Raw genomic sequence first — 21,338 nt, 5'->3', positions numbered from 1 at the left:
GATGGCACAGAACTCTCTTCGCCACTCCTCCACCCAACTAACCCCTTTTCAGTGTGTGTTAGGGTACCAGCCGGTTCTGGCACCATGGCATGAGAGCCAGATCGAGGCCCCCGCTGTGGATGAGTGGGTGCAGCGCTCGGAAGAGACGTGGGACGCTGCACACGTCCATCTGCAGCGTGCCATACGTCGACAGAAGACGAGCGCCGACCTACACCGCAGTGAGGGGCCAGTGTACGCACCTGGAGATCGAGTCTGGCTCTCAACCAGAAACCTGCCCCTCCGCCTGCCCTGCCGGAAGCTGGGTCGGCGGTTTGTGGGGCCATTTAAAGTCCTGAGGAGATTGAACGAGGTGAGTTATAGGTTAGAACTACCTGTTGATTACAAAAATATTAACCCCTCGTTCCATGTGTCTCTCCTCAGGCCGGTGGTAGCTGGTCCACTCCAGGACTTTGAGATTGAGGAGACTCCTCCGCCCCCGTTGGGCATCGAGGGGGCTCCGGCGTACACCGTGAGGTCCATCCTGGATTCTAGACGCCGGATGGGGGGTCTTCAATATCTCGTGGAGTGGGAGGGGTACGGCCCGGAGGAGCGGTGCTGGGTGCCAAGGAGGGACGTATTAGACCAGTCCCTACTGACCGATTTCCATCGGGGTCATCCTGCGCGCCCTGCTCCGCGTCGTCCGGGTCGTCCCCGAGCTCCGGGTCGGCGCACGGCTGGAGCCGCGCGTCAAGGGGGGGGTACTGTCACGGTTTCGGCCGAGGCTGCTCCTCTTCCTTGTTCGGGCAGGCTTCGGCGGTCGTCGTCTCCGGAGTACTAGCTGCCACCGTTCTATGTTTCATGTTCATTTGGTTTTGTCTGTTCATAACACCTGTCCCTTATTTGTGTCTTAATTGTTCCCTTATTTAGTTTCGTGTGTTTGGGTCAGGTGTTATGCGTGATTGTTTATTGTCAGCCTGCCTCTGAGAAGTTTATTGTATCTCTCGTTGTTGTTACCCGAGAGCTCGCACTGCGTGCGCTTTTCTTGTTTAAACGCACTGTGTTTTTGTGCGTAATTGTTTGCGCCACCCGGTTGGGTTGGCGACTCATTGTTCACGTGTTTTTGAACATTACTAAAGACGGTTGAAGTCATCCTGGTTCCTGCGCTTGATTCCTTCCACTCATCTACACACACCACTCTGACAATAAAAAAGCCAGACTACGGTTTGCAACTGCACATGGGGACAAAGATCATACTTTTTGGAGAAATGTCCTCTGGTCTGATGAAACAAAAATATAACTTTTTGGCCATAATGACAATCGTTATATTTGGAGGAAAAAGGGGGCTGCTTACAAGCCGAAGAGCACCATCCCAACCGTGAAGCACGGGGGTGGCAGCATCATGTTGTGGTGGTGCTTTGCTGCAGGAGGGACTGGTGCACTTCACAAAATAGATGGCATCATGAAGAAGGAAAATGATGTGGATATATTGAAGCAACATCTCAAGACATCACTCAGGAAGTTAAAGTTTGGTCGCAAATGGGTCTTCCAAATGGACAATGACCCAAAGCATATTTCCAAAGTTGTGGCAAAATGGCTTAAGGACAACAAAGTCAAGGTATTGGAGTGGCCATCACAAAGCCCTGACCTCAATCCTATAGAAAATGTGTGGGCAGAACTGAAAAAGCGTGTGCGAGCAAGGAGGCCTACAAACCTGACTCAGTTACACCAGCTCTGTCAGGAGGAATGGGCCAAAATTCACCCAACTTTTTGTAGGAAGCTTGTGGAAGGCTACCCGAAATGTTTGACCCAAGTTAAATTATTTAAAGGCAATGCTACCAAATTCTAATTGAGTGTATGTAATCTTCTGACCCACTGGGAATGTGATGAAATAAATAAAAGCTGAAATAAATCATTCTCTCTACTATTATTCTGACATTTCACATTCTTAACCCTCCCGTTGTCCTAGGGTCAAAATGACCCGCCACTGTGTTGAACCAACTTTATTACATTTTTATATTTTTTGGATCATTTGTGAGAAGGAGGCAGTGATACTTTCTTTAAAGTCTCACTGCCTCCTTCTCACAAATGATCCCAAAAATATAAAAATTAAATAAAGTTGGTTCAACACAGTGGCGGGTCATCTTGATCCTAGGACAACGGGAGGGTTAAAATAAAGTGGTGATCCTAACTGACCTAAGACAGTGAATCTTTACTAGGATTAAATGTCAGGAATTGTGAAAAACTTAGTTTAAATGTATTTTGCTAAGGTGATTGTAAACTTCCGACTTCAACTGTATTTCACTTGATTTGGCAATGTAAACAAATGTTTCCCATGCCAATAAATGCCTTTGAATTAAATTGAATTGAGAGAGCAGAGAGACAGACAGAGAGAGAGAAAGAGAGAGAGAGAGAGAGAGAGAGAGAGAGGATCTGACAGCTCATCTAGCAAACCGACACAGGCAATGTTTGACAGATACATACTCACTTCATCACCAGAGGTGAAACACACACGTATCACACGCACGCACGCACGCATGCACACACACACACACACACACACACACAATAGATGGATCTGTTCTCACCCCCTCAGCAGATCTTAAGGAGAATCACGATGCCTAACTACTTGTTCATGGGCCCAGGACAAAAGTTGTACACTATATAGGGAATAGGGTGCCATTTGAGCTGCAACCCTAGAATGATTCTGAGAGGAACATTCATAAATGGTGACCAACTCTAACATACCTAATTATACTAATCAAGGTCTTTATGATGAGATTATTGAAGGGATGGGCTGTTTTTCTAGCTCTCCAGGACCAGGGCTGGTGACCACCACTGAAATACGGACAGTACAAGTCAAAGTCTTAGAACACCTACTCATTCAAGGGTTTTTCTTTATTTTAATTATTTTCTACATTGTAGAATAATAGTGAAGACATCAAAACTATGAAATAACACATATGGAATCATGTAGTAACCAAAAAAGTGTTAAACAAATCAAAATATATTTTATATTTGAGATTATTCAAAGTAGCCACCCTTTGCCTTGATGACAGCTTTTCACACTCTTGGCATTCTCTCAACCAGCTTCATGAGGTAGTCACCTGGAATGCATTTGAATTAACAGGTGTGCCTTGATAAAAGTTAATTTGTGGAATTTCTTTCCTTCTTAATGTGTTTGAGCCAATCAGTTGTGTTGTGACAAGGTAGGGGTAGTATACAGAAGATAGCCCTATTTGGTAAAAGACCAAGTCCATATTATGGCAAGAATAGCTCAAATAAGCAAAGAGAAACGACAGCGCATCACTACTTTAAGACATTATGGTCAGTCAATCCAGAACATTTCAAGAACTTTGAACGTTTCTTCAAGTGCAGTAGCAAAAACCATCAAGCGCTGTGATGAAACTGGCTCTCATGAGGACCGCCACAGGAAAGGAAGACCCAGAGTTACTTTTGCTGCAGAGGAGAAGTTCATTAGAGTTAACTGCACCTCAGATTGCAGCCCAAATAAATGCTTCACAGAGTTCAAGTAACCGATACATCTCAACATCAACTGTTCAGAGGAGACTGCTTGAATAACGCCTTCATGGTCGAATTGCTGCCAAGAAACCACTACTAACAGACTTCAATAATAAGAAAAGACACGAGCAATGGACATTAGACATGTGGAAATCTGTCCTTTGGTCTGATGAGTCCAAATTTGAGATTTTCAGTTCCAACCGATGTGTCTTTGTGAGACGCAGAGTAGGTGAACGGATGATTTCTGCATGTGTGGTTCCCACCGTGAAGCATGGAGGAGGAGGTGTGAAGGTGCTTTGCTGGTGACACTGTCAGTGATTTATTTAGACTTCAATGCACACTTAACCAGCATGGCTACCACAGCATTCTGCAGCGATACGCCATCCCATCTGGTTTGCGCTTAGTGGGACTATCATTTGTTTTTCAACAGGACAATGACCCAAAACACACCTCCAGGCTGTGTAAGGTCTATTTGACCAAGGAGAGTGATGAAGTGCTGCATCAGATGACCTGGCATCCACAATCACCCGACCTCAACCCAATTGAGATGGTTTGGGATGAGTTGGACCGCAGAGTGAAGGAAAAGCAGCCAACAGGTGCTCAGCATATGTGGGAACTCCTTCAAGACTGTTAGAAAAGCATACCTCATGAAGCTGGTTGAGAGAATGCCAAGAGTTTGCAAAGCTGTCATCAAGGCAAAGGGTGGCTACTTTGAAAAATCTCAAATATATTTTGATTTGTTTAACACTTTTTTGGTTACTACATGATTCCATATGTGTCATTTCATAGTTTTGATGTCTTCACTATTATTCTACAATGTAGAAAATAGTAAAAATAGAGAAAACCCTGGAATGAGTGGGTGTGTCCAAACTTTTGACTGGTACTGTACATACCATGTCAATATATTTGTATAGTGAACTTATGCTTAACTAAGGATAATTGCACATTAAAATTGGCAATGCTCACTGTGAATATGGGGTTGTGGTAAGAAAAAAACTTGGTAGAAGTTGGTAGATAACTTGTGGAGGGATGTAATGTGGGAGAATAGAAACAATCAAACTATTACTTTAGAATAGAAACAGACTACTATCACTAAACTTGGGAGATACAGATATGTCTATTAGGAAATCTAAAGTATCCAGCTATCGGTTTAGAACTTGGGAGATACAGATATGGCTCTTAGGAAATCTAACGTATCCAGCTATCAGTTTAGAACTTGGGAGATACAGATATGGCTCTTAGGAAATCTAAAGTATCCAGCTATCGGTTTAGAACTTGGGAGATACAGATATGGCTCTTAGGAAATCTAAAGTATCCAGCTATCAGTTTAGAACTTGGGAGATACAGATATGGCTCTTAGGAAATCTAAAGTATCCAGCTACCCCTTCCTACCCCCTTAACTACCCCCTTACCTGCCCCTTCCTACCCCCTTACCTGCCCCTTCCTACCACTTCATACCCCCTTATCTGCCCCTTCCTACCTCCTTACCTGCCCCTTCCTACCCCCTTACCTGCCCCTTCCTACGCCCTTAACTATCCCTTCCTACCTCCTTACTTACCCCTTCCTACCCCCTTACCTGCCCCTTCCTACACCCTTAACTATCCCTTCCTACCTCCTTACTTACCCCTTCCTACCCCCTTAACTGCCCCTTCCTACCCCCATAACTGACCCTTCCTACCCCCTTAACTACCCCTTCCTAACCTCTTACCCCCCTTACTTACCACTTCTTACCCTCTTACCTACCCCTTCTTACCCCCTTATCTCTCCTGCATACTAAGCAAGCTCTCTCACAAAGAACCAAAAATGCCTTTCAAAAAGTTCCCAGAAACATTATAACGTAATGTCTTATTGCAACTCAAGTTGGGCTGTTTGAAGTCACGAGACGCTTCGCTCCTCCCTGAACATACCCCCTCACTCTGCACCCCCCTCCTACCCCCACCTACCCCTCTCCTACCCCCACCTACCCCTCTTCTCCCCGCTCCTACCCCTATTAGACTTCCATTCAGGGACAGAGGCAGAATTAAGATGAAGACCTGACAGAAACCAGGTAGGAGGGCAGGGGGAGGGGTGGGCTAATGACAGACTGATGAGAAAGGAGGGAGGAGAAGGGAGGAGAGGGAAGAGAAAGAGAGAGAGAGGGAGAAGGAGCGATAGGATGATAAATTGGAGGAAAAGGGAGGTAGCGAGGGAGGGGAGAGAGGAGGAGACAGGAGGATAAGAGGAGAGAGGGATGAGAGGAGAGAGGGATGAGAGGAGAGAGGGATGAGAGAGAGAGATGAGAGGAGAGAGGGATGAGAGGAGAGAGGGATGAGAGGAGAGAGGGATGAGAGAGAGAGAGAGATGAGAGGGGGATGGAGACAATAGGGAGAACAAAAGTTGGGAAAGAGGAGGATGAGGTAGGAGGAGAAGGACAGATTAGAGACAGGGAAGAAAAGAGACAGAAGAAGGAAGAAGAGGGGGAGAGGGAGGAGAAAGTACGAAAAGAGGGAGATGTTAAGAAAAGAAGGAGGAGAGAGGTAGAGAAAGAGTTATCGCTGGAGGACATGCTGCCATTTTTGTCCGCTGCCATTGAGCGCCATCCGAGGCGCTCAATACCAATGAAGAAGAAGACTATTTGGCTGACACTCAGTAGACTCAGTAGAATGAAGAGATCAAAACCTCTTTCACCCCCAAAACACACACTTTCTGCTAAAGCACTTCTAAAATCTAGCAATATACCTCAAATCTTTTAGTTCACCTATCCAGTTGTGTCGATAATGCCAAGGCACTCAAACCAGATCCGAATATGAGTCCAGCCACTGATAACTGTCTGCAGTTTGTAAGAGCAACAGTTGCTGGATTACCTGAAACCAGCTGAGACTCCAATCCTATTCCAAAACTCCCAGGTTTTCCAACATTCCCAGTTTAAAATCAGAAGGGAATAAAAGGACATCCGGAATCCTCCAACCAGGGTTTCTTGAAAACCTAGGCATTCTTGGGAAAGAATTTTGCAACCAAAGAGAGGACCATGTAAGACCTCTAGATCCTCCTACTGTTCCAAACATCAAGGTCCCTGTCTGTCTGTCTGTCTGTCTGTCTGTCTGTCTGTCTGTCTGTCTGTCTGTCTGTCTGTCTGTCTGTCTGTCTGTCTGTCTGTCTGTCTGTCTGTCTGTCTGTCTGTCTGTCTGTCTGTCTGTCTGTCTGTCTGTCTGTCTGTCTGTCTGTCTGTCTGTCTGTCTGTCTGTCTGTCTGTCTGTCTGTCTGTCTGTCTGTCTGTCTGTCTGTCTCAGTCTGCGCTGCAGCTGTCTCTGTTGTGGCTGCGCTCCAATGAAGCAGGCTGTTTCAGTTACTGTTTATGTTCCCTGTTCCCTAGAGCTTGGATGCATGGTTTATTAGGGGCAGGGTTGGAAGGGTGCTCGGAGCAGCGGAGAGAAGGAGAGAAGGAGGAAGAAGGAGAGGAGCATGGGAAATCTCTGCTTTATAAGGTGGCATTCCACTGTAATTGGACTGGGCTGCAGATCAGTGGGAGGGTTAGTTCTGCACACATAGATACGCATAAACACACACATTTGCACATGCACCTACATGCACATTCAAGGGCGCATGCACACACACACAACCAAACACACAAACTCATGCACAGACGTGCACACACACACACATACACACACATACACACACACACACACAAACTCATGCACAGACGTGCACACACACACACCCAACCCTCATTTTTCGACAAGGGGATCAGTGGGATCAAGGAGAAAGTTGGTTCTGCCAGAAGCACTGCTGGAACCACTTAAACTGCATTGTGGGAGCAGAGGGGCATGCTGGGTAATGTAGATAATGATGTGATAGGGGAACAATTAGATGTAGTACAAGGGCTAGGGAGAAAGAGAAAGAGACACTGATAGACAGAGGGAGACAGAGTGAGAAGGGGGAGAAGGAGAGAACATTTCTGATAGTTTTCCAGAGATAAAAAGTGGGAGAAGGGAGAAGGAGAGGAGTGGAAACATTTGAAAGCCATACAGATGAGGTAACACAATTTTAAAGGCCCACTTTTAACATCCTCAGTCCCACTCAGTCATGACACACTCACACACACACACACATTGCAGTGCGTGCTAGGCTGGAAAAGTCCATAGTAGAGGATACACCCCTCCCACATTTTGGATCAACATTTCCTTGGTGGAAACATTGTCCACTAATAAAGTTCTGAAGGCTGGAGCTTCTGAGTGTGTGATCCCTTCTTCATTCAGTTCTCTTAACCTTCCGTTGATGTCAGCACATCACTAGCCAGTTCTGGAGTTTGAGACGGCACGGGGGGAGAGCAGCGAGCTGGTTAGGTATTGAAACAACACACGCGCCACACTGACAAAATGCTTTAGCTTCACTTTATGTCAAAGTGCTTTCTTCCACCCACCATCTGGGTCTCAGGGGAGCAGCGAACTGGCTCAACCCCAGATGAAGCACTCTGGCTGGGCTCTCCAGGGAGCTTCTCCCCCCTGAGTTGCGGAAGCTCCGGAGGTATTGCCCCAGGAGGAATATTAAAGATGGAAGAGATGTTGAAGCGGGAATAATATGTAATATATTACATTTATGGGTGGTCCCGGCAGTCTGATCGATAACACACACACACACACACACACACACACACACACACACACATACACAGGGATGGAACCCGACAGCCTATAAACTCATAACAGAGTAATGAATGGGATATAGAACATGAATATAACCACACTACAAACACATAAACCTTGAGACCACAGCTAGACCAGACAGCTACCAACTCGACCACACACACTCAGGCGTGGTCACACACAGACACACAGACACAGACACAGACACAGACACAGACACACACACACACACACACACACACATACACACACACACACACACACACACACACACATGCAAAAACAGCCACAAGCTTGATCCTTTTCAAATCCAGACACAATCCAGTCTGAGAGAATTCAGAGACTTTAACAGTCAGACTGAACAGAGATGGAAGTCTGGAAGGTCACATAAAACACAGATAGATAAACACCACCACAGATGGAAGTCTAATCAAAGGATCAGACCCAGAAACATCATTTGAAGCAGAATTCTGAAGTGAAGGTAGCAGAATTCTGAAGTGAAGTTAGCAGACATGTGAAGGAGATAATACATTCTACTCCTGACAAATGCAACGGCTTGTGACACATTGTATTTATTGGTTTACCAGATGCTACTGCAGGAAGAAAATAGACTTACCTTTGAATGATGTCGCCAGGTCACATGACCAGAGGCTGAGGGAGAGCAGAACCAGGAAGGAGATGAGATTCCGCATGGCGCACTCCTCTGGATATACACTCACACCTCGACTGCTACCTGGGAGAGAGAGAGAGAGGGGGAGGAAGGGATATGGGGTGGGAAAGAAGGAGAGAGAAGAAGGAGATGGAGAGAGATATAGAGGGAAGGGAGGTGAAGAGAGAGAGAGTCAACATTATCAAACAACACTGTAATTGATTTGAGAACATGTTGTTAGAAACAGGCGGTACACAACCACGTCAACTCAACGAAGACTCAGCTAGTTGTATTGGTGTTGAACCAACAGACTCACTGGGAGTTGCAGGTTCGAATCCCACATCCAGCTACCGTCAGAATTAGCTACCATATTCATCCCTAACTGTCCTGATTATAATAATAGCTAAATCAGAGCTGATGTGTTAATGATGAGGTTGAAAAGGTGATGAGGTACATTACATGGATATGAATTAGCTAACTGATGGCCAGTATTCATATGGGAGAAATGTAACTCCCTGTGGTCTGATGATCATCATTATAGTGGTCATTTGGACATCACTGTCACACACACACAAGGCGAGACATTACTCTATACTCAGCTATACCGGTTATTTGCAACCTCAATGAATCAGTCAAACCTGTGCTTTTTTTCTAACACAACAACTACATTGACCTTTAGACACAGCTGGAGACAATCAGTCGTAATGAGTATGAAGGTGCAGTAGATTGTTCTCTGACACAGCAACAGGCAGCCTCAGTATGTATTACTGATGGACATGTTCTCTGTGTCACACACAATCATATACACACGAGTACAAGCACACAAACACAACACACACACACACGCCTCAGACTATAACCACATACCACCCCTATGTTCACAGGTACAGTGAACCTCTGAAGCCAGACAGACAGACTGGGAGTCTGAAATCTGTCTCACCTGTGTGTCTGTACACACCTGTCTAAAGATGAGGAATTACCCACAAACCCCTGGGGCAGAGTATGACTCTGTTTTTAATTCCATCCTGTCTTGATTTAGGCTACCTACATCTCAAAAGACACCCTAGTGTTCCCCACACAATGCACTACTCTTGACCAGAACCCTATGTGGGGTCATCTGAGATAATAGTCTGAGTCCTCCAGAAAATAACTAGCTGCAAGTCAATGAAAGAACATAGTGTCCTGATGATTTAGGGCCTAGGTTGAGATCCGTCCAACCGCCTGCATAACTCTAACTCTTGGCATACATAAAGCATTGATGCCAAAGTATGCGCACATCTCAAGTTGCCTATCAGCCAAGTATGTATGGGGCCCTCAATGGCCCCTAAATCTTGAGTTTTCCTTACAAATGGAGTGAAGATCAGAAGGGACCATGCTAACAGGCAACAAGAGGTTAAAGTATGTTAGAGTCCTAAAACAGACTGTCTACAGTCATAGCACAGCAGGCCATAGTAAAGTGAATTGGCTATTGCCCACATCCATTAACATGTCATTAACACATCATGAACATGTAATTAACATGTAATTAACATACCATTCACATGTCATTAACAAGCTCATGTCCAAGTCATCGTCTGTACTTCACTCTATCTACAGACAGTGTCCATGTCTTTGGCCTCGACACACAGAGGCAGTCAGTCAATACTTATTCTCTCTCTCATTCTTCCTCTCATCCCCAGGCGGTGAGTATGTTCTAACAGCTGGCTTTAGCAGATCAAGGCAGTATTAGCCTAGCGTAGCATTGCTGCTCTGTGCCAGCCTGAGTTTCAGGAGGGACTGGCTCTCTGTCTGTGGAGGAAACATAGGAGAACAGGGTAATTCTGTAGCAAAACTTTTCGTCTGCTGCAAAGTTTACTCCAAACGGAAAACTGAACAGAGATGGAAGTCTGGAAGGTCACACAAAACAGAGATAGATTAAACACCACCACAGATGGAAGTCTAATCAAAGGATCAGACACAGAAACATCATTTGAAGCAGAATTCTGAAGTGAAGGAGATAATACATACTTTGGAAGTATGGTTGGGGTCACTGTCCATTTGGAAGATCAATTTGCGACCAAACTTCCTGACTGATGTCTTGACATGTTGCTTCAATATATCCACATAATTTTATTCATGATGCCATCTATTTTGTGAAGTGCACCAGTCCCTCCTGCAGCCAAGCACCCCCACAGCATGATGCTGACACCCCCGTGCTTCACGGTTGGGATGGTGTTCTTCGGCTTGCAAGCAGCCCCCTTTTTCCTCCAAACATAACAATTGTCATTATGGCCAAAAAGTTCTATTTTTGTTTCATCAGACCAGAGGACATTTCTCCAAAAAGTACGATATTTGACCCCATGTGCAGTTGCAAACCGTAGTCTGGCTTTTTTATGGCGGTTTTGGAGCAGTGGCTTCTTCCTTGCTGAGCGGCCTTTCAGGTTATGTCAATATAGGACTCGTTTTACTGTGGATATAGATACTTTTGTACCTGTTTCCTCCAGCAACTTCACAAGGTCGTTAGCTGTTGTTCAGGGATTGATTTGCACTTTTCGCACCAAAGTACGTTCATCTCTAGGGGACAGAACGCGTCTCCTTCCTGAGTGGTATGACGGCTGCGTGGTCCCAAGGTGTTTATACTTGCGTACTATTGTTTGTACAGATGAACGTGGTACCTTCAGGAGTTTGGAAATTGCTCCCAAGGATGAACCAGGCCTGTGGAGGTCTACAATTATTTTTCTGAGGTCTTGGCTGATTTATTTTGATTTTCCCATGATGTCAAGTAAAGAGGCACTGAGTTTGAAGGTAGGCCTTGAAATACATCCACAGGTACACCTCCAATTGACTCAAGTTATGTAAATTAGACTATCAGAAGCTTCTAAAGCCATGACATCATTTTCTGGAATTTTCCAAGCTGTTTAAAGGCACAGTCAACTTACTGTATGTAAACTTCTGACCCACTGGAATTGTGATACAGTGAATTATAAGTGAAATAATCTGTCTGTAAACATATGTTGGAAAAATCACTTGTGTCATGCACAAAGTAGATGTCCTAACTGACTTGCGAAAACTATAGTTTGTTAAAAAGTAATTTGTGGAATGGTTGAAAAACAAGTTTTAATGACTCCAATCTAAGTGTTTGTAAACTTCCAACTTGAACTGTAATTGCAGCTACTCTTGGAAAAAGGTTTTCGGTCATGTCCACCTCACTTAGGGGCTGATTCAGACTTTATGCCTTTCCTATGCATGCCTTTCCTACGCACTTCTCAGTATTTGGTATTCAGACCTAACCTTATTCAGTCGCGTAACGCACTCAGCAAGTGTGGCTACCTAGCACTCTGAATACATTTCATTTAACCAGCTGAAAACCCTCCCACTTGCTGGCCAACAGATTTTCTCGTGGAGTTTTCATTCAATAGGGTTTTCAGTACATTTACTTTAAGCCATCCCTTTAATGACGGTGTACCTTTTAGTTAGAATTTTGACGGCAGACTCGCTAGAATATCAAGAGGGTTCAGAATATTAGTGATCAATGAAAGAAAGCCATCTAAATATATGCATGTATCGTTTCCGTTTCAGCACCAATTGGTAGATTTAAAAATACTCTAATGTTGTCGATTATTTAGGTTTAGGAAAGTATTTACGAATCATAAAATACTGGTTTTGAGAGCCTTAACACACAAAAGAAACAAAACAGTGGTTTGATTAATTCTGAAAATTGGCACATTCAGTTCTTCAACCCATGGTAATGTTGGAAGATTAGTTTACATATAATTCTAATAGGGAGAATAGTGTACAGTAGTAGGCTATACCTTCATCTATTGCCTGCATTAACCATGGAACTGTGTGATGCCTCCTGTAGCTCAGTTGGTAGAGCATGGCGCTTGCAACGCCAGGGTTTTGGGTTCGATTCCCAAGGGGGGCCAGTATGAAAAATGTATGCACTCACTAACTGTAAGTCGCTCTGGATAAGAGCGTCTGCTAAATGACTAAAATGTAAATGACACAGCCAAGTATTGCGCCGTGCGTCGGGTTTGAACTGTTACTGCTTGGTCTGCGCTCTGCTCCATAATGATTTAATTAGCCTAACATCCCTGCACGTTAAAAGGCCGTACAATTAAAATTCTGCATAATGGCACAGCATTTCATAAACTTTACTGCGAGAAAGTTGATATGTTGATATGCTTCAGTTTGCTGCCATATGTCTGGTTTCACATTTGTCTCCAGCGATTATAAGGTAAAATAGATCTAACACAAGTGTCATTTATATTGACAATTCCCTTATCCAAACGAATTGCTTATTTACCTAGCTCTTATCAATAGTTCTTATCAAGTATAAATTACAGTGCATGGAGAATGGTGTTATTTCTATCTGAAAAAATCAAGTAGATGCTTTTTCCACTTGGAACCGGTAGGTTCGCTAGACCTTATTCACGGTTTCCACACGCGTATAGGTGGTTGAATTATCAGGGAATTAAGGCAGGGTCCGAATACGGAGTATCTGTAGACTAACCTCCTCCACACCTTCATTTATTCGATCTCCACCCCAAACGAAGAGAGGGTGAATAGCATGCGAATCTCATGCTTAAATTGAAGGTCAGAATACGCGTAGAGAGAAAAGTGCATTAAAAAGGGAATTACCTTCCATTTACCCGCGCTTAACTCGGGTCGGAATTCCCCCGTTAGTGACAGCCCAATCACAGGACTTCTCCATCTCAGACGCTGAGGAGAGCATTTGGTGCTGTGCTATGAAAACAACGTCAAAACCATTCTGTAGGGTCAGAGCCCTGACCAATAAGAACACACACACACACACACACACACACACACACACACAGCTGCTTCCCTAACACACACACAAGCACACCTAGGCTAAGCATGCATGTGTTTCAGACCTGTTGCAACACGGGACATGGAATGAAGACAGACATATTAACTAAACGTATGTCCTTAGGCTACACAGTCCCTCCAAATATCATGGTCTGTTTCTTATTTCCAACTCATGCGTAAAAAGTAGTAGTTTAGGTTGGCTGACATCACATTTACAAATATTTTCCATCACACCGCTCAACCTCAAGGGAAGGGTAAACTAAATCATCCCCCTTAGAAAAGAAGCGCAGCCCACTGAAGCTGGAGAGGAGTATGGAGATTCTATTAAAAGGTCATGAGAAAACTATATCGACCTAATATTATTTCCACCCTTATCTCTCAATGTTGACACCCGGAAAGCTTCCAAAGTAAGTTAATTCTGGCAAACATCTAGAAGCGATGGATAATCGGCGCTCCAAGGCAGTGGAAAGAACTCATAGTGGGCATTATAGAAATCCATGACCGAAATCTATTCCATTCCATCGCTGTGGAGAGTTACTCATCGTTTGGTTGGTTGGTTGAGCTGCGGAGAATTGGCTTCCCATAGGCGATTGGTGAACGTAGTAGGCCTATCACATTAGGCCTACATCAAAGTCTGGCGTTCGAAAACCCCACTTCTATGAATGCAGATATTTCGTCTCCATTGGGCAAAGGCAGTATGAAACTAAAGTTACACACTCACTTCTCCACCAAATCTATCCGCGGATGAAGTTGCAGCTAGAAACTGATCTGAAGTCTGTTTTGTTTTTCCCTCACTCTTTTTGTAATGCTCGGGTATATTGAACATAGAGCTGATCCTAGATCTGTGCCAACGGGCATCGTCTATTATAGCACGATCATCATCAGGCTCCACTTCTTTTGGAAAACTTCCAAAGATTCCCGCTTGGTTTACCACTTCAGTCATAACATGTTAAATTGCGTGTAATTGCTGTCAGCAAGTTCTTCGTTACAAAATCAGCCATTGAAGTTGTAGGCTATAGGGCTGTAGATGCGCACATTAGGCAGGCTACAATGCGCACATTAAGCAGGCCTAATCAATTGATTGGTTTATAAACACCTCAGACTACTGTGTTTTCCAGTAGATGTTGTTATTCTATTACCTACAGCCCCATGGCCTAATTAAACGTTTTAAACAACCTAAACAGTTGGCAAAATATCTCAAGTGAAATGCATCACTTGCATTGTAGGCCTATCATTGAATACTGTAGCCTGGGTGAGAAGTGCGCTACTGACCAAAATGACTTGCTTTAGAGCGAATGGAATCGATAAAAAGTGTTATCCATACCTACAGCTATTGATAGATCCCCGCAGTTACGACCACATTAATCCAAAATGTACAGTATATTCGTGCTGAGGTGGGTAAAATCCTCTTGCTGCTGTCCCGTTTGTAATCCACACCGTTTTTCCCCCTCAGACTTTTTCTGCTGGAACCTTCTTACCAGGGGAAAGAAAAAGTTACTGCCAGAGTGCTCGTGTCCAACTTCTTCCCCTCCCCTCTTTCTGCTGGCTGTTGTTCGAAAAAGTTGATTCTCTCTCTCTCTCGTCTTCCCTCTCTTTCTCTGGGACATCCTCCAGTTCTAACGTGTAGTGACATCACCTGGTCCAGCGTTGGAAAATGAGCCGCAGGCGTCCCCCTCTCTCCCTCCCCTCCCCGTCTCTCCCTCCCCTCCACGTCTCTCCTCCCTCCCCGTCTCTCCTCCCTCCCAGTCTCTCCCTCGCCTCCCCTCCCCGTCTCTCCCTTCCCTCCCAGTCTCTCCCTCGCCTCCCCTCCCCGTCTCTCCTCCCCTCCCCGGCTCTCCTCCCTCCCCGTCTCTCCCTCCCTCCCCATCTCTCCTCCCCTCCCTGTCTCTCCCTCCCCTCCCCTCCCCGTCTCTCCTCCCTCCTCGTCTCTCCCTCCCCTCCCCTCCCCTCCCCGTCTCTCCCTCCCTCCCTGTCTCTCCCTCCCTCCCCTCCCCGTCTCTCCTCCCTCCTCGTCTCTCCCTCCCCTCCCCTCCCCTCCCCTCCCCTCCCCGTCTCTCCCTCCCTCCCTGTCTCTCCCCCCTCCCCTCCCCGTCTCTCCTCCCTCCCCTCCCCGTCTCTCCTCCCCTCCCCGTCTCTCCCTCCCTCCCCTCCCCGTCTCTCCTCCCTCCCCGTCTCTCCTCCCCTCCCCGTCTCTCCCTCCCCTCCCCTCCCCGTCTCTGCTCCCTCCCCGTCTCCCCTCCCCTCCCCTCACCATCTCTCCCTCCCTCCCTGTCTCTCCCTCCCTCCCCTCCCTGTCTCTCCTCCCTCCTCGTCTCTCCCTCCCCTCCCCTCCCCTCCCCGTCTCTCCCTCCCTCCCTGTCTCTCCCTCCCTCCCCTCCCCGTCTCTCCCTCCCCTCCCCGTCTCTCCTCCCTCCTCGTCTCTCCCTCCCCTCCCCTCCCCTCCCCATCTCTCCCTCCCTCTCTGTCTCTCCCTCCCTCCCCTCCCTGTCTCTCCTCCCTCCCCGTCTCTCTCCCCCTCCCCTCCCCGTCTCTCCCTCCCCTCCCTCCCCATCTCTCCTCCCTCCTCCCTCCTCCCTCCTCGTCTCTCCCTCCCTTCCCCTTCCCTCCCCGTCTCTCCTCCCTCCCTGTCTCTCTCCCCCCTCCCCTCCCCGTCTCTCCCTCCCTCCCCGTCTCTCCTTCCTCCCCGTCTCTCCCTCCCTCCCCGTCTCTCCTCCCTACCATCCCCGTCTCTCCTTCCTCCCCTCCCCGTCTCTCCCTACCATCCCTGTCTCTCCTCCCTCCCCGTCTCTCCTCCCTCCCCATCTCTACCTCCCCTCCCCTCCCCTCCCCTCCCCTCCCCGTCTCTCCTCCCTCCCCGTCTCTCCTCCCTACCATCCCCGTCTTTCCTCCCTCCCCGTCTCTCCTCCCTCCCTGTCTCTCCTCCCTCCTCCCTCCCCATCTCTCCTCCCTCCTCCCTCCCTGTCTCTCCTCCCTTCCCTCCCCGTCTTTCCTCCCTCCCCGTCTCTCCCTCCCTCCCTGTCTCTCCTCCCTCCTCCCTCCCCATCTCTCCTCCCTCCTCCCTCCCCGTCTCTCCTCCCTCCCCTACCTACTTCTTTTCATCCCTTCCTTCACTCTCCGTCTCTCCCAAGTGTGTTGCTCACGTTCTGCCCGCCGGGGTCGACTGTCGGTGACAATATAAACCGCACCCTGAGGCGATATCATTGCTATAGGTAAAGCTACACTATCTTCACTCAAAATAATCTTGTAGAAACAACTGTTTTTAAGCTCAATTTATGAACAGTGTTTGTAATGTTATCTGCAAAACATGTAGATATTTCCACTGTAGGATGTTATGTTATTGTTGTAATTAAAACGTGATAAAGATCATCATCGCTATTATTCAAGTAGATCATTTGCATGATTGACAAATGAGTCCAGCTGCAACATTCACTGGTTTTATCACTAGCAATTAATTTAACGTTCCTTTACCATCAACCAGCTCCATAGGGCCATATTGGACAGGATTCACTTGGCCATATCTCCATAATAATTGTTACAGACAGACCAATAAAGGCTTAAAATGTTTGAGGGGGTCTGGAGAACACAATAAAATCGCCCAACTATGCCAATAATATGTATCTTTTAAATAGAACTCTGCCTTTTTGAATGGGATGAATGGGACAAGCTACTAAGGCTATCATTACTTATTATGCAAGCACTGTTTTGCTACATGTTATATACATCATTCTAATCCCCAGATATCACACATCATTGGGCTGCACCAATTATTTATGAAGATATGGCCATGTGAATCCTGTCCGATTAGAACCAACGTAGCTGGTTGGTGGTCATTTTGGAAAGCGGGTCTTTTAGAGTAAAATAGGTTATTACATCTGCAATGGCACAATAGCTAGACATCTTTATGTAGGAGTTGACTCACTTTGTGTAAAGACTAAAAGGTCTCATCATAATGGGTTACCTGTCTCTCTGCTGGACATAATGCCTTCTAATGGGATTTTACCTAAAGGGCAGGTTTCCTGTCACATTTCTTAAAATGGACACAAAACAGAATATCATATTATACTGTACAGCAGTATATCATTGCAATCACTAGATTTCAGGGAACACCCATATACTTTTTTAGAGTGTTTACATGTAAACTATTGGAACTAGCCATGAAAACATTGACAAAAAACAGTAAGTTGGCACACGTTTTCATCACTTCTAACAACATTTTAAAGGATATGAATATATGGCATCTTTGGGCCATTTTATTGTCTTTCTAGACCCCCTTAAACATTTGAAGCCATCATTGGGCTGTATGTACCAATTATTTATGGCGATATAGCCGTGTGAATAGTGTCCATTACAGCCCCATGCAGCTGGTTGTCAGCTGTAAAAAGCCCTCTGTGGAGCAGCACACTACTGAGATTAACTTGATCAACCAAGTTGATTTCACCTGTTTACTCTCTCTCAATGCCACACACCTGTCACTAATCATCAGGACTGCTCTGATTGGCTCATTCACGCTGTTGACCCTGTTGACCGCCCTGATAGGCTCATTCACACTGTTGACCCTGTTGACTGCCTTGATAGGCTCATTCAGACTGTTGACCCTGTTGACTGCACTGATATGCTCATTCACACTGTTGACCCTGTTTACTGCCCTGATAGGCTCATTTACAATGTTGACCTGTTGACTTCCCTGATAGGCTCATTCACACTGTTGACCCTGTTGACTGCCCTGGTAGGCTCATTTACACTGTTGACCCTGTTGACTGCCCTGATAGGCTCATTTACACTGTTGACCCTGTTGACTGCCCTGATAGGCTCATTCACACTGTTGACCCTGTTGACTGCCCTGATAGGCTCATTCACACTGTTGACCCTGTTAACTGCCCTGATAGGATCTTTAGTTTGTATTTAAATCCTGTCAAGCAATTCCTCTGTTTCTTTCCAGTTTTGCGTGTCCAAGTTAAGAGTACATTTGTTTCTTATTTACCATGTATATTTCAGTTAAGTCATAACATTAAGATGTCATGTCATTTCCTTATTTTCCTTATTGGTTTAATAGATTCATCCTTATCACCTTTACCTTGTATGTTATATAACCTGCTCATAATGTCTCTCCTTTGTTGCAGAACCACACACTAGGACCAAAAGTCCTTAACAAATAAGTGAACTTTGGCACTGTCTCTGTCATCTGCTTGCAGAGGACCCCTGGTGACCACTATCCAACCAGTTACCTACTGTATCTTGGGATTCTTAGCCTATTTTTCAGCAGCCATGTTGGAAATGACCTCCAGGGAGGTAATGGACAAAATCTGCGATGGCACTGTAGCCAAAAATATTTAGTTAGACATGCCCTAGCCATATGTTAAATTTGGTGCCTCTGTCACAAAGTCAATTTTTTTTCCTGTTGCCGCTGGACTATGGTCAAAATGACCTCAATATGACCCCTATTGAGGTCTTAAAAGTATTTGATGATCAGAATGATTGTCTGTATTATCTGTGGGGTTTATTTAATGGGTAGATAACATTACAAAGTAATTTCTATTATGTTTGGAATCATCTTACCCTATTTTAATCTAACAGGAAATCTGTATGGGAGCAATTTTATTACTCTCTGGTTGACTGACAGGATTCCTTAAAATTGAACAATTATTTCACCTATCCGCTGGACTAACACGCACGCACGCGCACACACACACACACACACACACACACACACACACACACACACACACACACACACACACACACACACACACACACCTAATGAACCACAGACAACATCAACGTGGCCTCCAGGCTCCTGTCCCTGAGGAAGTCATCTCCAGGGGTCAACTGAGGTCATATCCAGGTAGAATTAAAGTTCAAAGGTCACGTCCCATAGTGGGGGGTCGCAGGACAGCTGCTAGAGTCATTGGTAGAGAGAAGCCCTTTCATAGATCCTCTCAAACACACACACACACACACACACACACACACACACACACACACACACACACACACACACACACACACACACAGAGACACACACACACACAGAGTCAAAGAGTTCATCTCAGTTCAAAGAGGGAGACACAAAGAGGAAGGCAGAGAGAAGAAGGAAAGGAGGGACAGAAAGAGGGAGAGAGGGAGGGAATAGAGAGAGAGAAATGAAGAAGGGTTGAGAGGCAGAAAGAGGGAGATAGAGAAAAAAAGAGAGTGAAAGAAAGACAGACAGAGAGAAGGAGAGGAATATACAACAAAGATGCAATTACATTGGAGAGTAGTAGTGTGTATTCAAATCAAATCAAATTAAATTGTATTTGTCACATGCGCCGAATACAACAGGTGTAGACCTTACAGTGAAATGCTTAATTACAAGCCCTTAACCAACAATGCAGTTTTAAGAAAAATAAGTGTTAAATAAAAAATTGATAGGTACAAAATAAAAATAAATTAAAGAGCAGCAGTAAAATAACAGTAGGGAGGCTATATACAGGGGGTACCGGTACCGAGTCAATGTGCGGGGGCACCGGTTAGTCAAGGTAATTTAGGTAATATGTACATGTAGGTAGAGTTAAAGTGACTATGCATAGATAATAAACAGAGAGTAGCAGCAGCATAAAAGAGGGGGTGGGGGGGGCTACCCAGACAATGCAAATAGTCTGGGTAGCCATTTGATTAGCTGTTCAGGAGTCTTATGGCTTGGGGGTAGAAGCTGTTAAGAAGCCTTTTGGACCTAGACTTGGCGCTCCGGTACTGCTTGCCGTGCAGTAGCAGAGAGAACAGTCTATGACTAGGGTGGCTGGAGTCTGACAATTTTTAGGGCCTTCCTCTGACACCGGCTGCTATAGAGGTCCTGGATGGCAGGAACCTTGGCCCCAGTGATGTAGTGGGCCGTATGCAATACCCTCTGTAGTGCCTTGCGGTCGGAGGCCGAGCAGTTACCGTACCAGGCAGTGATGCAACCAGTCAGGATGCTCTCAACGGTGCAGCTGTAGAAGCTTTTGAGGATCTGAGGACCCATGCCAAATCTTTTCAGTCTCCTGAAGGGGAATAGAATTTGTCGTGCCCTCTTCATGACTGTCTTGGTGTGTTTGGACCATGATAGTTTGTTGGTGATGTGGACACCAAGGAACTTGAAGCTCTCAACCTGCTCCACTACAGCCCGGCGATGAGAATGGGGCCGTGCTCGGTCCTCTTTTTCCTGTTGTCCACAATCATTTCCTTTCTTTTGATTATGTTGAGGGAGAGGTTGTTATCCTGGCACCACACGGCTAGGTCTCTGACCTCCTCCCTATAGGCTGTCTCATCATTGTCGGTGATCAGGCCTACCACTGTTGTGCCTGGCCATGCAGTCATGGGTGAACAGGGAGTACAGGAGGGAACTGAGCACGCACCTCTGAGGGGCCCCCGTGTTGAGGATCAGCGTGGCAGATGTGTTGTTACCTACCCTTACCACCTGGGGGCGGCCCGTCAGGAAGTCCAGGATCCAGTTGCAGAGGGAGGTGTTTAGTCCCAGGGTCCTTAGTTTAGTGATGAGCTTTGAGGGCGCTATGGTGTTGAACGCTGAGCTGTAGTCTCACGGAGGTGTTCCTTTTGTCCAGGTGGGAAAGGGCAGTGTGGAGTGCAATAGATATAGCATCATCTGTGGGTCTGCGGAGGCGATATGCAAATTGGAGTGGGTCTTGGGTTTCTAGGATAATGGTGTTGATGTGTGCCATGACAAGCCTTTCAAAGCACTTCATGGCTACAGACATGAATACTACTGGTCGGTAGTCATTTAG

The 21,338-nt window shown here is 45.9% G+C and overlaps 1 protein-coding gene across 1 annotated transcript in view; it reads right to left on the bottom strand.

Annotated features, from left to right (window-relative positions):
* LOC311131860 (uncharacterized protein) overlaps positions 1 to 15,094 on the bottom strand; it is a 165,680-nt gene extending 150,586 nt beyond the window's left edge. Inside the window, exons 1-2 of the mRNA XM_084164988.1 lie at positions 14,906 to 15,094; positions 8,740 to 8,856 (exon numbers count right to left, since the gene is read on the bottom strand). Coding sequence (XP_084021114.1) covers positions 8,740 to 8,815 — 76 coding nt within the window. The 5' untranslated portion in view covers positions 8,816 to 8,856; positions 14,906 to 15,094. The remainder of the gene's footprint in view (positions 1 to 8,739; positions 8,857 to 14,905) is intronic.
* Between the last annotated feature and the right edge of the window lie 6,244 nt (positions 15,095 to 21,338).

Source organism: Coregonus lavaretus (genome assembly GCF_964263955.1).
Source record: "Coregonus lavaretus genome assembly, chromosome: 7".
NCBI classification, from domain to species: Eukaryota; Metazoa; Chordata; class Actinopteri; order Salmoniformes; family Salmonidae; genus Coregonus; species Coregonus lavaretus.
The sequence above is the reverse complement of the archived record's forward strand: the minus strand, read 5'-3'. Positions and strand labels throughout refer to the sequence as shown.